This window comes from Saccostrea echinata, unplaced genomic scaffold (assembly GCF_033153115.1).
Source record: "Saccostrea echinata isolate AGI-Se365-2 ecotype Australia unplaced genomic scaffold, CSIRO_AGI_Sech_v1 ptg000009l, whole genome shotgun sequence".
NCBI lineage: Eukaryota > Metazoa > Mollusca > Bivalvia > Ostreida > Ostreidae > Saccostrea > Saccostrea echinata.
The window spans coordinates 7,590,415-7,605,924 of record NW_026889758.1 but is presented as its reverse complement, the minus strand read 5'-3'; the positions used below and the strand labels follow the sequence as shown (position 1 = coordinate 7,605,924).

Here is a 15,510-nt window from a genome sequence, read left to right as displayed (position 1 = left end):
GAATACTAAGCTGAGGCCAACCAGTGTTTCAATCAACATTAACAGTAAAAAAAAATGTCTGACAAAGGGGTCAGTCCTTGCCACTGCATGCCTGAGGATGGTTTACTGTTTTGAAGTTTTAGAATCAAATTTTGGTAATGTCGATAATGTACACAGAATAATTAAACCTGTTACATTTAGCTTGCAGTGAAGAAAGGGTGTCGAACCAAATTTTTTTTAAAACACGTTTTATGTGCAATGTAATGTTGTGCTTTAATATTTGTAGTTTGTCATTAAAAGTTAGCCCTGACTATCAGACTGTTTAATTATCAATGTAAGACTTTATTTTTAGTATTTGCACATTAAACACGATATGCATTTTCTGTTGATATCCCTTAAAACATCAACTGACATGAGACATCACACTATCATTTACATTATTATGATTGCCTGCAATATGACTTAGAATGTCAGCAATACTCTCAGTCTGTCAGTGTCATATAGTATCTGTCATGACTTCAGAGTGATCAACAGATTATACATAAACAATGGAAGCACATGATTGTCTATTTGTGATGTGGTGGCCTCAAGAAGGGAAGTTACTGCGATGATTCCTGCCACAGACAAAAAGTGATTGTGTAATACTCCACCTGGAACTAACAAAAATATATTGGCAATATATTTTAATTATCCAAAATACTTGAAAAACTTTTATATTTCCAAGCAAAGGATTTAACTTTATCAGGCACATTTCATACATCTATAGCAATTGAAATCAATTATAATCAGTGTTAAGTCTTTTGCACATAGATCAGGGGTCAGATGTCAATAATCTGACAGGTGCTCCAACCCAGCCCACCCCCTACCTGACTGAAATCTGCTGTTATAGAACATTCTACTCTGTTCTGCTCACTAATGGTGCAGAGTGCACAGTACAATACAGACAATTTTAATTAGAAATCTTTTATTTCATCAACTAGTGACTGATTCTTTAAACATCACACAATAGCACTTTGACAGATATAACATTTGATAACATTTGCATCCTAATATTTGTACCTAAAAGACATTTACAGACACACTCTAATAGTATATCATCTCTCTCTCTCTCTCTCTCTCTCTCTCTCTCTCTCTATATATATATATATATATATATATATATACTTACTGAAATGACCTAACATGAAGATAAAAATGAGCTGGAATATTATGGAAGCTACAGTTCCTTCAATTGACTTCTGACTTCCTATAAAGGTGAAAATACAAAACATGAGTAAAATCAACAGATTTGACTACCAAAAATACAATCTCTTCCTTATTTACATACCAAATATCTTATGCTTTCCAAATGCACTGCCAACAATAGAAGCCATAGTGTCTCCAACCCCAATGGACAGAACTCCAGCAAACAGTGGGAGGACATCACTGAAGTCACACCCTAGTAAACAGAGAATGGGCAACTGAAGTCTAAAGCTGTCATGAAAATAAAATTACATGTGGTACAATGGACAAAACTCCAGCAAACAGTGGGAGGACATCACTGAAGTCACACTCTAGTAAACAGAGAATGGGCAACTGAAGTCTAAAGCTGTCATGAAAATAAAATTACATGTGGTACAATGGACAAAACTCCAGCAAACAGTGGGAGAATATCACTGAAGTCACACCCCAGTAAACAGAGAATGGAAAGTTGGGAGTCTAATGCAGTCATGAAAATAAAATTACATGGTACATGTATAATGGAAAAAAACACCAGTTAACAGTGGCAAGACTTTATTTAAGACACACCCTGGTAAACAAAGAATAGAAAAGAAAAACTGAAGAACAAGTCATGAAAATTAAACTAAACATATCTATTTATTCAAATCCAGACTATATAATAAACAATTATGAACTCTTTCGATGGTGAATATTGTTTGAAAAATATCAATATTGATACTTATCTGGTGAATATCAAACCATATTCACCATGGAAAGAGTCCATAATTTTATAATATTCTATAGTAAAAGAATTATTGACCTAATCTCTTACTCCATATGATAAATCAAAATGTTCATCCTCAGCTGCATATCTGATTTTTCAATAATCAAGACTTACATGTACATAAATATTTACAACAACTTTAGATCAGAAAATTTTCTTGACAGCTTATTTTGGTGATATAACTATTAGGTATATTTATCTGAGATGACTATTTGGTATATTTATATGTGATAACCATTTGGTATATTTATATGAGATAACTATTAGGTATATTTATAAGAAATAATTATTTGTAATATTTATATGAGATAATTATTTGTAATATTTATATGAGATAACTATTTGGTATATTTATATGAGCTAATTATTTGGTATATTTATATGAGCTAATTATTTGGTATATTTATATGAGCTAATTATTTGGATATTCATATGACAGACAGAATTTTTTAAGCATTCTGGTTATTCTTGTATATAATCTTGATGAAAAAAAGATATGCAAGAAAAACAATTTTCCTGAACAGACGGTCTCACGTACTTATGCAAAAATAAAGTTCTCCACAATAAAAAATTATTTACAGTATTTGAAGGGAATTAAGTAAAATGTTACAGATTTATAAGTGATTTCATCAGATGGTGTACAGTGATATGTATATTTTTATTTATCATATTTTTCAATGGTGATACTGTAATGTGTCCATTACATAAAATAGATATTTTCACAAGTGTTATTTTACAGTGCGAATGTACATATGTATATTAAAAAATCCAGTCTCACTGATGAAATGCAAGAAAAAGTGAACAATATCATATTCCATACACTCCCACATTGCTTGACAATGCTACACATAATGAATGGTAATGCTATGCATTAATGATTACATCCTCTTGTTTTATTGCTATTTGTGAAAATCAATCTCATCCAAGACACAATTAAATCAAAATGTCCTAAGAATGCACATCTTTCCACATAATTTCATATTATATCCTCTATATATTCATGCATTCACAAATGTAGTTTCTACTGATAATGTGTGTTAATTTACAGCAGCATACCGGTACTTGTGTACACATTGGAAAATATGCTATATTTTAATTTTGCCAGTACCTGGTATATGTCTTCATATATAAATACTGGGTTATCCCTAGTGTTAGCTTACATTGGTAGGTGTGGATCCAGAGAGGGAATGAGAGGCCACACAGAAGGTATATAGGGGTCAGGACCAGTCTTCCTTCATCCTGGGAATCCAGAAACACAGAGTAACACTTATGGAAGAATGGACCAAAAACAGGGACCTCCAGGAGTCTCAAGGTCTGAAAAAAGAATGTGTTCCATCTTTAAAATATTGTACCAAGAGATATAGCTGTAATCAACAAATGGGCAATAAATCTCAGTTACTTCAAAATAAATGTATGCACTCAGAGACCTACTTGTATGTATTTAGAAATCTATGCTGACATTATACAAAAATATTATTAATTGTCAATTTTAAAACATGCCAGACACTTTTCCAAACTGACAACATGAGAACAGTGTTTAATAGTCATGAAATAAACAAGTAATAATAGCAAACATATTTATTTTATTCATCTTCAAAAATGTAAAAATAATACACAGATCTGTACAATTTGTACAATAATGCAGATCCACAGAAACCTCAAAACTTTCATATTTAATGGCTGGTCTGCCACCTGGTGGCCAGTTATGACAAATATGCATTCTATAACTTTCTAATAATAACCATCGGCATATAAATACATGTAACTAGATATTTTGATCCATATTGCAAACATGACAGGATGAGATCTTCAGTAAGTCAAAGAAAAATTAAAGCTACAAAATAGTATGTACCATCTTTGTTCAAATTTATTAAAAAAAGTAATCCTCAGGAAGCTAAAAATAATCAGCTTAAAAAAAATAGGAGATCCATGTTACAGGAAGAGTAAATGTTCTCAAATTTCTACCTGTTGAAAAGCTCTTATCAAGGGCAGCATTCAATAGAATAAGATAACACCAAATCAAAAGAAAAGGTGAAGGTTAAAAAAAAGGTCAAGGTCTCAAATTTATAGCTGCTAATGAGATTTTGTGAAAAACAAATTCTTGCCGCTATTTTAGAAAACTATCTCAATAAATCTGCTAGGGATATTCAAAGTTATAAGAAATAGGGATGGTATCTCAAAAAATTTTGTGTTGTGATATATCACGATTTTTTTCCAAAATATCAAGATAATATCATGATATTTTTACAAGCAATTTTTACAATGATTTTATACATGAATATTCATAATTTTTCCTAAAAATATGCTGGAAAAGCAATTTTACTTTTTTTCATTATTTTTTTATTTATATAATATAAAGCTTGTTTGCTTGTCAATGACACAATAACCTGTAACAACAGAAATGCACTACTGCATGTACATGTTTCAGTGTTTGAATTAAGTTGCATGCTGGAAATCATTGACAAATTTATGATCACAGATTTTGAGGATAATCTGAGCTTTTCAAACAAAAGTACAAATTTTGATTTAAAAAAAAGAACTTTTCAGTCTTTCAGTGGGTATCAAGACATTAATTATTTGTACCTCTGCTATGATCATGCATCCTAGAGCCACCCAGGAAGCTGCAAACAACAGTGTGGCATCATATATCAATCCTGGTACATATACACCAAGTACTAGGAAATGGAACACTTTCCGTACACTCGTTGACCTACTTTTGGACGTTTTATTGTTCTGGTTTATCACAGTAATGCAAAGACTGACGAGCACAAGAAAGCTCCACCAACCAAGTAGATAAACCTATAAATAATGGTTAGCAGTACAGTGCTTGTAAATGATAAATCGAAATAAACAAATATGATTGAGGTACAACTTTCTACCATTTACAGGTACATGTATTAATATGCATATATAATTGTAATTGTTCATTTAAATTCAATTCAAATTACAGGAAACACTCATAACAGGACTTACCCTGGCCTGAGATTGAGTCAGAAACAGAAAAATTGCTCTGTAGGGCAGTGGTGTACCAAACAACTTGATTAAAATTGGCAAAAGAACGGCTACAGCTGCCAGACCATAGGACAACACAAAACGCAGACCACTGTTATTTATGCGGATCACACAAATAAAAACAGTCCCTGACAAAACTCCTACATAAGCTAACTGCAAACAAAGAACAGGGGAGACATTTACCAATGTTAAGTTTCTAAATGTTTTTGACTTTGCTTCATGAAAAAGTACTGCTTTTCTTATAATGACTGCTGAATTATAAGACAACTTACAAGTGGTATAGAAAGACTTAATGGTAAACTTATGCTTTGGACACCTTTCTTCAATGCCTGTAAAGAAATATGAATCAAATTTAGTGTAAGTTAGAGAATGATCTTCTCTCTATTTAAAAAGATAAGAATACAATATTTAAAGGTTTAACGGAATTGTATTTTAAAAAGATACTGTGACTTAATTTTTTGTTTGGAGTCTTAATTCTCCGGAATTGATTTTGTGGAATCACAATTTCTGTTCCATCCGCAGGTAGAAAATTATGCGGATCATTTGGATTGCCATCAAATACCTTAGATGTACTTTAAGTAAACTGTGACTTTTTGCAAAAAATTTGTGATAAAGTGTAAACTAATACCATGAGGAAAAAAGTATGTCTACAGTATCTTAAAAAAGGTTTTTCTCTTGCCTTGTATGAGATAACCAGAACAGGATAAAGAGGAATGATCAGTGTTTGTAAACAAACAGCAAGCTCTCCCTCAGTGAAGGACTTAGGAAACACAGCTGGTATTTTACCAAGCAGAATGTAGACAACAACACATAACAAAACAAAAACAATCTGTTCTGGTCTTCCTGGAATAGATAAGACGGTCAGTATTGTCAGCATTTAATTCAAATTGCAAGAAAGTTTGAAAATTTCTACAGCATTTTTTAACATCAGAAAATATGAATATAAAGAATTATACCTTTAGAGAGAAAGTCTTCCCTGAACCAGTAGAGCAGTCCAGCACATGTTAACTGAGTGATAGAAGACGGATTAAAATGTACTAAAACCAACACCACAGAAACCATGGCCAACATCACTGGCATATTATCAACTTCCTTCTCTGTGTAAAAAATATGTTAATCATTCAAACATTATTCTACATAAAGGGCAATTCATATTGAAGAATTATGAAGGTTTCATAGTCTATTTTCAGAACTTTTTTATAAGCTTAAAATCAATGAATAAATCTGTTTCAAAACCAAGAGAACATAAATATATATATATATATATATTTACATTTGCAAATGTTTTCTTTTATATAACACTATTAAAAGCAACTCGTATCTATATCCGTATAAACACGGGTTCCTCGCGTCATAAACGTTTGACATAATTTCTCAGTGACGTCGTAAAGGGTCGACGCGCAATTCAGTGGATCAAACACGTGCCGTTAGGTTTGAAAAATAAAACTATTCACGCGTTAAAGATTATAATCAGGCAAATATCAAATATGAATTAGTCACAAATGTAAATATAAGTAATAAGGTATCATTTTAAAACATCTATCGGGCTATAAATATGGGTTGGTACGAGATCAAATTTACCATAAAGCCCTTTGGGCTTTATGGAATTTGATCTCGTGATCAACCCGTATTTATATCCCGATAGATGTTTAAACATAGGTAATCAAAGATTACGAAGCTCACCTCGACGAATGTTATCTACATGTAAGGCAAATTTCACATCATATTTTTTTCTAGTTAGGGTACATCCCAAGATCAATATCCATGCAAGTTTGATTTAATTATAGATCTGCTCAAAAAACTTTTGACCTGTTTAGTAATCAAGAAAATTTTGGTCAGTTCCAACATCCAAAGCAAGTCTGGAAGTTTTCATCCTTAGATGCACCATCTATGCAAGTTTAATCATAACAGGCCATAATATTATATAGCTACTCCAAAAAATTACCCTGGTCACTCATCTGGAAAATGTACGTCAGATTCAGAATCCAAGGCAAGTCTGGAAGTATCCATCCCTAGATACATCATCCATGCTAATTTGGTTAAAATATGGCTAAAATTCACTCATGTGGAAAATCTAGGTCAGATCCAGCATTCGAAGCAGGTTGGTTAGTGTACATCCCTAGATGCATCATCCATGCAAGTTTGGTCCAGGTAGGGCTTATAGTTACTTGGGAACAAGACTACTCCTAAATCTAAACCTGGTCTCACATGTGGAAAATCTAGGTCAGATCCAGCTTCCGAAGCAAGTGTGGTAGTGTCCATCCCTGGATGCATCATCCATGCAAGTTTAGTCCAGGTAGGGCTTATAGTTACTTTGGAATGGACCTGCTCCTAAAACTTTAACCTGGTCACTCATCTGGAAAATCTAGGTCAGATCCAGCATCCGAAGCAAGTGTGGAAGTGTCCATCCCTAGATGCATCATCCATGCAGGTTTGGTCCAGGTAGGGCTTATAGTTACTTGGGAATGGACCTGCTCCTAAAACTTTAACCTGGTCACTCATCTGGAAAATCTACATCAGATCCAGCATCCGAAGTAAGTGTGGCCATGTCCATCCCTAGATGCATCATCCATGCAAGTTTGGTCCAGGAAGGGCTTATAGTTACTTGGGAATGGACCTGCTCCTAAAACTTTAACCTGGTCACTCATCTGGAAAATCTAGGTCAGATCCAGCATCCGAAGCAAGTGTGGTAGTGTCCATCCCTAGATGCATCATCCATGCAAGTTTGGTCCAGGTAGGGCTTATAGTTACTTGGGAATGGACCTGACGCCGGGGGTATAGCATAAGCTCATCTCGACTTCGTCGAGGTGAGCTAAAAATGATACCTTATTTCTTAAATATATATATATATATATATATATATATATATATATATATATATATATATATATATATACTCTGTAATTATGTACATAATGCACCATATGTGAGTGACCTTATGACTTACGTAAAAACAAGTTTGTTGTGAAAGCCAATGGTATCAGTAAACTACACCATAGTCCAGGATCACTCTTGCTTCTGTACAAACAGCAGTGTACATGTAATTGAAATTCAATAACATACCTATACAGGGCATAAATTTAGTACTAACTACTTAAACAATATGATTAAGAAGTAAATCCCTTTTATAATTGATCTTGAAATTTAGCATTAATGCATGTAATTGTCTGTTTAATCTTTATATACTCCTGACCCTTGAATTTCAGTTTAAAGAATATTTGAATATTTTCTAATTTTAAATTAATATCAGAAATAGTTAATCAAAAATTGCAAAGCTAATCATTAAATATTATACTCATTTCATTGATGTCATGTACATGATGTTATGTATATACATGTATTTTATACAATCTATTTTCTATTCTCGTATTTATCTGTCTGTGAATATGTTTCATAGAGGACCACAGTGTAAACTAGTCACTTGTTACTAATTGTGCTATCCTGTCTGAATAAGAAAAATTATTATTATTACCTCAACGAATATTAAGGGTGCAACGATAAACCGTTTGACGGTATATCGCGGTATATTTTTCCACGGTTCAATTCACGATACGCTAAACTGATATCGCGGTTCGGTTCAATCGGTCCAGAAATATCCGAATCGTCCGTTTTGTTTCCTTGTCGCCGATAACGCATTAACGGAAGTTAAACTCATCTCCAGCATTTTACAGACCTCAGATTTAACACTGAGAAGGACTTAATGTGATTATATGTTATAGATGTTAAGACAAATGATAAACCCTTTAGATCTAAACGTATTCTTTGGTAATACACGATATTTCATCATGTGTGTATTTCGATGAGAATTCACTGTCTTGTTGACTAAAACGTGTTAACACGAGAAATATGACAACTGGTTTTCTACGTAAATAAAAGGAATAAAAGAATGAATGTCTTCCTTTTTCATTCCAATTTAAAAGGAAGATTATTAGGAAAGGTCCCCGTAGTTCCCTGTAAATGTTCATCATTTGGTTTAGAATTATTGTCAAAACTCAAAGATCATAGATGTACCCAATAATCCAATTCAAGTTAACAAAATTTTATTTTAATTATTATCAAAAAAATATGAACATTTTATATAACCCTGTCAAGTTAAAGAAAAAATATGGTGACAAACTTGGAAGACTTTTTAACCTTGTCATGTATCGTGATACGTATCATATCATTAACTGAATACCGTGATACGTATCGTATCGTGAGGTTAGTGTATCGTTGCACCCCTAACGAATATAAGTAAGGCAAAGTCTCACACAAAATGAAAGTTCTGGTGGTGTGCATCTCTTTATAAGATGGTTTATTCATAGGGCTTTTAATTACTTGGGAACGGATCTGCTCCAAAAATTTTAACCTGCATGGTCACTCATCCTTTAAATTTAGGTCAGATCCAGCATCCAAAGCATGTCTGGTAGTGCATTCCTACATGCTTCATCCATGCAAGTATGGTCACCACAGGGTTTATAAATTTGTTTCTAAAACTTGAAGCAGGAAGCTGATGCAGAAAGTATAATAGAGGCTTTATATCTCTGCTTTGTCAGGGTGAGCTAAAAATGAAATGTTGCTATTGAATACTGCATTTTACGTTGGAATCATGTGGCAAGATTTTTCTGTAAATGATTTTCAAATAATGGTATAATTTTACCTGTAAACCTGAGATTGTTCGGTGGTGTCTGTAGTCTCTGCGGCCTTTCTATGAATGACTGGGACAATTTGATGAAGGGACATAAGAAGCATTAAACAAACTGAACAGCCTGTCAAGAACAAATTGCATGCAAGAACATTGTTTTAATTTAACCCAATAAAAAGAGGATTACATGTACTTTCTTAAATGTTGAAGAAAAAGAACAATGAAGCATAAAAATACATGTATTTTGAATTAATGCTAATTACGGTACACCTGCTTAGCCACCTATGAATGATGCATTAAGAAACATACCCAGAGTTTTTAAGTGATGTGCATCATTTGTCGACTGTTGGTTCCAGAAAAAGCATATGTAACTGTAAAACCCAATGATCACGCCTGCCTCAACGATTTTGAACACCATTTCTTCACAGAAAGCGACGTAGTAATGAATTTACGCCAATATTCAGGAAAACATAAAGTAACATGCGCTTTTAAAAGCCTTACTCAACTTCTTGCAGTTTCAGTTTGAATAAAAATACACCAAAATTCAAACTGGAAGCTTACATTTAGAAGTAAAAAGGAAAAAATTAAATTGTTTTGAACAACATTTAAATATCCGGAATGCTTGAGACAGTGCTACGGCATATTGCAAGGACGTAACCACAGGTGCTTGAGGACAGGACCCCCCCCCCCCCCAATAGACCCCGGGCTTTTTCGACTTCTTTTTATAAACTATCTTTTAGTAACATATTTGTGATATATAATCCATACCATCAGCCCGAAAAATTACGATAAACAAACATTTTGTAAAAATTCGTAACCCACTCTAGATCGCTAGCCAAGGGTTTCTGATACGCTTACTCTCCTCATATGAGGAGAGGGTTTATTCCCCGAACGTCTACTCCCTAAAACAACTATTTAACTATCACACTCAATTAAGAGGCCCTCTAAGGGGTCCAGGTAGATTTTACCTGTGTTACCTTGATTTAACAAAGTAGTATAGTTTAATATGTAAATTTTCATTAGATGCTGCCCCCTTACTTTCTGTTGCTGTAAGGTCGAGCGCTGGCGAATTCCAACACTTGAAAAAAAATCTACAAACAGTTAGAGAAAGTCCACCCCTTCCCATACACAAACACACAAAATAGGATTTTAAAGGGTTTTTTTAAATTATTATTTTAATTTTGCTTGTCATATTTCTTTGGGAGGTCGACCCTTCCCCACTGTTTAAACCATAGGTACCTCTTTGTTTGAAAGCAATATCTAAAGTTAGCACCGTTTTGTTTACATCAAATTCAGACACTTAGTATCATTTTTGAAAGAGGAAGTGGGGGGGGGGGAGAAAATTTTTTGACAACTTACTTTTAAAAATATTGTCCACAACCCAATTTTATTGGGGGGGGGGGTTAAAATTCAAACTAAAGAGTTTTTTTTTTCCCAAAAAATTAGGGATGTCAACGAATATTCGAACATTCGAATATTCATTCGATGAGTTAATATTCGAATATGAATTTGAGATTCGAATATTCGGTGGTTTTCAGATTTCACAAAAAAGGTAATAAATTTTAATTAGAACAGTTCTGGAATTATCCCCGTTTTATTTACCAGCGATCCCCTGATTCCTTTCGCTACTTTCTTGTCTTATAGATCTTCCAATTTTTTTTCATTTTGAGTAAGGTATAAAGAAATAGTAAGGTATATAGAAATAAACAAGGACTATTAATGTATGATACAAAAAGTACTTTCAGTAGTTTAATATGATCGGATCTAGAACCGAGGACAACGAAATGAAACCTTTTTGAATGTCTAAGAGACGTGAAGGATGTACTTATGAAAATAATTTTTATTGATCATTGAATTACATCTTTGATAGAATCAGCCTGTAATATTGTAAAGGGCTCATTTTCAGAATAATGCATCAATAACTTGATTATCTCGGGTTAAATATGATTTTAAAAATTTAAAATCATTATCGGGAAATTAATGAGCTAGGAAAATTGTCCATGGAATTGTTTGTTTATATTGTCAAAACATTGTATCAAAGATTATATTACATCTTTTATTAAGCAGATAATTGTAATTAATTACGTGTTTTTGAATCTGAAGAGTAAACGACAATCTTGCCCCTGGTTAAACCACTGGTTCGTTGGTTTGAACTTGTATAGATATCATTTGTTACATTTATATTTCGGTTGTATACACTTAAATCAATCATTTATTTCAAACATTGACAGATGTCAAATGTAGAATTCCTTATTGTGCGCCTACAAAAGTCTATGTCCAATTTTACTTCCAAATACCGACGCAAACCTGCCATGAGAGTATAATGATGTACATTTGAAATTAACTAAATTTTATTTATTTTATCGAATATTCGAATATATTCGAATACTTTCATTGAATATTCGAATATGAATAATGGACAAAATTGACATCCCTACAAAAAATCGTATCTTACGCTTCTTGATAAATTTTTACCAAAATAATTTATATTGAGATTTGAGTTTCATGATGCAAACTAACAAAGATTTTGAAATCATTCATTGTTATAATATTTAAAATTTATGCTCTGAAACAGTGATTAAAACTAAATTAAATTAAAAAGTATCTAAAGCAAAATTTATTTAACTCTTTATAAGATATATTGAAAAGAAAAATGACATATGATCGATAGATTTTTCCTGTTTTAAAAAGAATGCTACTTACATGTTTACCGAAATTTTATTTAGCCAATCTTTAAGACATTCTCTGAAATATGGCTTAAGTATGGAAAGATTGATATTAACTTTAATCAATTTTTATGAATTTTGGGTTTTTTTGGGGGGGAGATAATGCAAAGATTGTTTTAATTGCAAATAAGATCCTTTAGTGTTTAAAGTTTGCCGTAAATAAATGCACAATATCAATATATAATAAAACATGTCAAGAAAAGTCAGATAAACTTATTTTATTTTTGCTAAAAAATATTATTTATGGAAGAAAAACGCATTATTTTTAGCATTTTTTTTTAATCAATGGATAAAATCTTCAAGATTTTTATATTTCCTCTGAAAAAAAATCATGTAAAAAAATTTATATATTTAATCAATTTTCCCATGCTGAAAGCATTTTTTCAGAAGAGATGCCTTAAAGATCCCAAAATTAATGTTGCTGTAGAATTCCTCCTTCAATAAATACAGGTATAGTTAGTTCATAAATGATTTTAAACTCTACCTGTACCCCTTAGAGGGCCCCTTAATTGATTGTGATAATTATGTTCCCCAAACGAAGTTTGGGAACATATTGTTTTTACTCTGTTTCTTCTTATTATTATTATTAAGTCTTCCGTTCACAACGGAAGACTTATAGTGATTGTATTGTTTCTTTTTATTATTATTATTATTATTCCTCCCAAATTTTGTGAGCGCGATTACTCAGAGATGGTTGGATAGATTTTCACAATTTTTCACATGATAGTAGGCTGATATATGAAGTTTATATAAAATTCCGTTTTTTGAAAAATTCACTTCCGGTCCGAAGTTACGGCCGAATTTCCAATTTTTAAATGGACTTTTGTCCGGAATTTTTCTCGGAAACGGTTTGAGGTAAAGATGTGAAATTTACAGGGGTATTAGATCATGACATTCTCTTTGTTTCGAAGTTGTTTTCGTGTGTTTCCGGTACTTCCTGTTCGAACCGGAAGTGAACTTGTGTTTGGTCAATTTTCAACTTTTTTGTTTTTTAATATTTTTTCAAGATATTATTATGTATAACAGAGGTTATTCTACAAATACTAAATATATAATTTGTTTTGAAATCAGATTCCACATTTTGCAGATTTTCGGTACCCTCATTTTCCCTATTTACCTAGTGTGTAGACAATGGGCAAAGAAAGATAACTATGACTTGTAAGTGAGAATAGAACTTTCGAGATAAAGGCGGAAATAGTATCGATGACGTTAGAGACATATACACTCTCCATATCAAAATATTTAGACGTTCTATATTCACTCTTCAAAATTTAAGAGGACGTTGGTTACCGCTTCCAGTGCATGTAAAGTTTGAAGTTGCCAGTGTAGTGTAAGTCTGTATTGACAGTTAGTTAATTTACACATGAATATATCTAAAAAAATTAATATATATATGTTAGGTAGCTAATTCAAGTAAATATATTATAAGCACTGAATATACATTTATAGTGATGGACAGGCATGCAGTTTTATCTATTTCGTATATTAAGTTCAGAATACGATAGTTATAAGCCTTCTATAATGCAGACGATTTATTATTCTCTATGATCTGAATGCGAAATTATCCCGATTTCCGAGTTTTACTTTCGATATTAAAAAATATTACATACACTCAAAAAAGGAATTAAGCGATAGAAAATTGTAATACAGTACTGTTTTAAAGCCTTTATAAATAAATTGATATCTGCCACTTAAAGAAAATCAATCTATAGATTATATTTGGTTATTACATGTATATTTGATAAAAAGTTGAATTATTTATGACACATGATCTATACTCTATATACCCAAGGAGTTATAAAAGATGTGAAAGGCGATTCTTGGATTCTTGTGAAATACTCAAAGAGTTAAAAAAAAAATATGTGAAAACGCGATTCTGTGTGAAATAATGCTTCGCTATATCTTTCTTTTGAAAAAAAAACATGATAAAAAATTGCACAGGTCTGTTGATATGTGGGATGAGTATACCTGAATGAACACAATTTTATGCAATTATATATAATTATGTACATGCAACTGACCTGTTCTTTTCCTTATAATTCATAAAACATAAAACTATCTAATTCCTTTGAAGCCGCCCCCGCCCCCCCCCCCCCCTCGGTCTTGATTAATATTTGGAGATGTTAGTGCAGCTAGGCATTTGAATTATATAATCGTTTTAGATTTAAATCTGGAACATGTGGTTATAAATACATTACATGTATACAGAATTTCATATTCTATAATGGTAGATTTGTCATTATGATACTGAAATGTTCAATTTACATGTCTGAGAGAGAGAGAGGAAGAGAGAGAGAGAGATTCCCTCTTAATCCCGATCCTCCTTTCCATTTACATAGACCAAAAATTAGTTCTATATCAGTGACACCCATTCTTTATTAAATGTTTTTTGATTTCATAGTCAGTCATGGTCACATCCTGTATATTTTTCTGCTTAAAAAGTATTACACGAAGTGCACGTGTGTTGACCTGTCAATCAAAATAACCTGACGCTGTATGCACTGCAAAAAAGTAGCCTGAGTTCGAAATGATCTTGAAGTATGATCTTTAAGTACATCTGATGCAACAAACTTGTGAAAAAATAAAATAAAATAAAATATCGCGGTATAATAAACTTCGATTGTGGGACGTGGAGACCGGTCCTTGGGATGAGATCGTATAAATCGAGGTCCCGTGTCGCAGAAGGTGCTGGCACAAAAAAGATTATTCACTGCTCAATGGTGATAAATGCCAAAGTATAAGTATACTCCGGCGAGCGGTGGCGTCTCCATGTGAGTGAAAACTTCTCGACAGGGACGGAAACAACATATAATAAATCAATCAATTAATCGATTGCTTAATAATTACTGTTATTGAATAATCTTTCTTATAGGTATGCTGTCAAATCTTGATAGCTGATAGTACGGTGTTCGTTCGTCTGTTTGTCTTAGAAATGATTGCAAACAATTTTTTTAAATTGCTAATCATCCTTGCTCTATGATATACGTATATCTCTCATAGGTGCCAAATGCATTATACAAGATTGATCATGAAAATCAAAGTACCATAAGTACTGAAAGGACTTTTTTCCAGTTATTTTTTCTTTCACAGTTAATATGATATGTATGTTTTTGACACAGAAAAAAGCAAATTCTTACAGATTTAGAAGAACGGAAGACTTTTTTGTTGCCATGGCAACAAGAGTC

General features: G+C 32.4%; 1 protein-coding gene across 2 annotated transcripts; it reads right to left on the bottom strand.

The window, feature by feature from the left end:
* Nucleotides 1–294: 294 nt before the first annotated feature.
* LOC133183246 (dolichol kinase-like) lies at nucleotides 295–10,105 on the bottom strand. Of its 2 annotated transcripts, none has more exons than XM_061318201.1 (12): nucleotides 9,909–10,105; nucleotides 9,615–9,723; nucleotides 7,923–7,993; nucleotides 5,932–6,072; nucleotides 5,655–5,818; nucleotides 5,248–5,304; nucleotides 4,937–5,128; nucleotides 4,547–4,762; nucleotides 3,124–3,277; nucleotides 1,307–1,417; nucleotides 1,148–1,225; nucleotides 295–629 (listed from the first exon to the last, which is right to left on the bottom strand). In XM_061318201.1, the coding sequence occupies exons 1-12, from the start codon at nucleotides 10,015–10,017 to the stop codon at nucleotides 490–492; spliced, it is 1,542 nt and encodes a 513-aa protein (XP_061174185.1). In that variant the 5' UTR covers nucleotides 10,018–10,105; the 3' UTR covers nucleotides 295–489. The 2 variants fall into 2 exon arrangements, with proteins under 2 accessions (XP_061174185.1, XP_061174183.1); XM_061318199.1 differs by having other exon boundaries at nucleotides 296–635.
* Between the last annotated feature and the right edge of the window lie 5,405 nt (nucleotides 10,106–15,510).

Coding starts and splice junctions, on each gene's coding strand:
- LOC133183246 (XM_061318199.1), bottom strand. CDS start 10,017: ATGGTGTTCAAAATCGTTGAGGCAGGCGTGATCATTGGGTTTTACAGT. Junction 9,724..9,908: donor ACATCACTTAAAAACTCTGG/GTATGTTTCTTA, acceptor TGTTCTTGACAG/GCTGTTCAGTTTGTTTAATG. Junction 5,819..5,931: donor GGAAGACTTTCTCTCTAAAG/GTATAATTCTTT, acceptor TATCTATTCCAG/GAAGACCAGAACAGATTGTT.